This window comes from Crocodylus porosus, unplaced genomic scaffold (genome assembly GCF_001723895.1).
Source record: "Crocodylus porosus isolate Cpor-Errol unplaced genomic scaffold, CroPor_comp1, whole genome shotgun sequence".
In the NCBI taxonomy this organism is placed as follows: domain Eukaryota; kingdom Metazoa; phylum Chordata; order Crocodylia; family Crocodylidae; genus Crocodylus; species Crocodylus porosus.
This window is the reverse complement of record NW_017728918.1, coordinates 64,704,051-64,705,991: the sequence shown is the minus strand read 5'-3', so window position 1 is coordinate 64,705,991 and position 1,941 is coordinate 64,704,051. Positions and strand designations below refer to the sequence as shown.

General features: G+C 40.7%; 1 protein-coding gene across 1 annotated transcript in view; it reads left to right on the top strand.

Moving 5' to 3' along the window:
• The window catches only part of FAM46A (family with sequence similarity 46 member A), a 3,517-nt gene extending 1,582 nt beyond the window's left edge, over window positions 1–1,935 (top strand). The window contains exon 3 of the mRNA XM_019537672.1: window positions 499–1,935. Coding sequence (XP_019393217.1) covers window positions 499–1,278 — 780 coding nt within the window. The 3' untranslated portion in view covers window positions 1,279–1,935. The remainder of the gene's footprint in view (window positions 1–498) is intronic.
• The last annotated feature ends 6 nt before the right edge of the window (window positions 1,936–1,941 follow it).

Here is a 1,941-nt window from a genome sequence, read left to right as displayed (position 1 = left end):
GTTTTGGAGCTTGTGCTGATGGACAGACTTTGATTAGTTCAGGGACTTTAATTGTTGTCTTTTTTTTTTTCTGGCAGCCTATAGATCTGTTCTTATATTTCAGCTGTAATTTTTCCCCAGAGCTGTAGGAGCCGGTGCTCTGTGTATGCACACATGCATCTCTTGACTTTTTATATATATTTTTATCAATTTTACAAGCCATATGCATATATTTAAATGCGTTTTTAAGAAACTTCGTTGCAAAAGGCATTCCTAGTATAGCACAGTCTCACCATAACTCCCTCTCCTCCTACCCTTTTGTGACTCCAATGCTGCAAATTCTTGCATTGAAATATGTCTCCTCTAGCTCTTATCTGCAAGCTCTGTAAAGCCCTTGTGAAAAGCTTGAGCAGGTTAGAGGTGGGAGAGAATATAAATGAAGGCCGTGAAGGGAAACTTCGTGTGTCTGTGTCTTCATCTACTCATTTATTTATTTCTTTATTTTTCTTTCAATTATAGGAAGCTTATGTGCAGAAAATGGTAAAAGTGTGCAATGATTCAGACCGGTGGAGTCTCATCTCCCTGTCCAACAACAGTGGCAAAAATGTGGAGCTGAAATTTGTGGACTCCCTGAGGAGGCAGTTTGAGTTCAGTGTAGACTCCTTTCAGATCAAGCTAGACTCCCTTCTGCTTTTCTATGAATGCTCAGAGAATCCCATGACTGAAACTTTTCACCCAACTATCATTGGTGAGAGTGTCTATGGGGATTTCCAAGAAGCCTTTGATCACCTCTGCAACAAGATAATTGCCACCAGAAACCCAGAAGAAATCAGAGGAGGTGGCCTTCTTAAGTACTGCAACCTGTTGGTAAGGGGCTTCAGGGCTGCCTCAGAATCTGAGATCAAGTCCCTTCAGAGATATATGTGTTCAAGGTTTTTCATTGACTTCTCAGACATTGGAGAACAGCAAAGAAAGTTGGAGTCTTACTTGCAGAATCACTTTGTGGGATTAGAAGACCGCAAGTATGACTATCTCATGACCCTTCATGGTGTGGTGAATGAGAGCACGGTGTGCCTGATGGGACATGAGAGAAGACAGACTCTAAATCTTATCACTATGCTGGCCATTCGGGTCTTAGCTGAACAAAATATCATCCCCAATGTGGCCAATGTCACCTGCTATTACCAGCCAGCCCCATATGTAGCAGATGCCAATTTTAGCAATTACTATATTGCCCAGGTTCAGCCAGTGTTCACATGCCAGCAGCACACATATTCTACTTGGTTGCCATGTAATTAAGGACCATTTGAATATACCTGGTGGGGAGAACATATTTTTTTTTTTTTCTCTAATAGAGAGGGGTGACACACTCCTTACAATGGGGTGATTTTGTGCAATGATGGTCTGCTCTAGGTTTCAAGCTTGGTAAAGCTTGTGGTTCTTCTAATAAAAATAATGGGAGCATGATCTAGAAAAGAACCAAAAACAATTGGATTCTACCCCTGAGCACAAGAGGCCTGTCACTAAAAGCAAATGGCTTCCCCTGAAATAAACATGGGAGGAATGCATGATGACAATATGGGTTGGCGATACCTGCTCCCATAGCTTTGGCATAGAGAAGGTTGGGAAGCCTTTTTTTATTTTATTTTACTTTCCCAAAGAATGGGATTTGCAAAAAGGGAGACTATGGGAAGAAAACAAAACAAAAACCAACATTATATATATTTTCAGGAATTAAAAGTAGAGGCATAATGCAGAGATAAGCTGAAATAAAATGTATATTGGAATTACTGCATTTGGGGCTTGCAGCAAGTGCTGTCTATGGAATGATCGTAAGATGTATAGCTTGCTTGAATAGAATGCTTTAACAGAGAAACAGCTTGCTCCAAATGAACAGTAGGAGATTGGTACAGTTATAAAAACGGGGAGGGAGGAGGGAAGGTATGATGACAAAGTCCATTT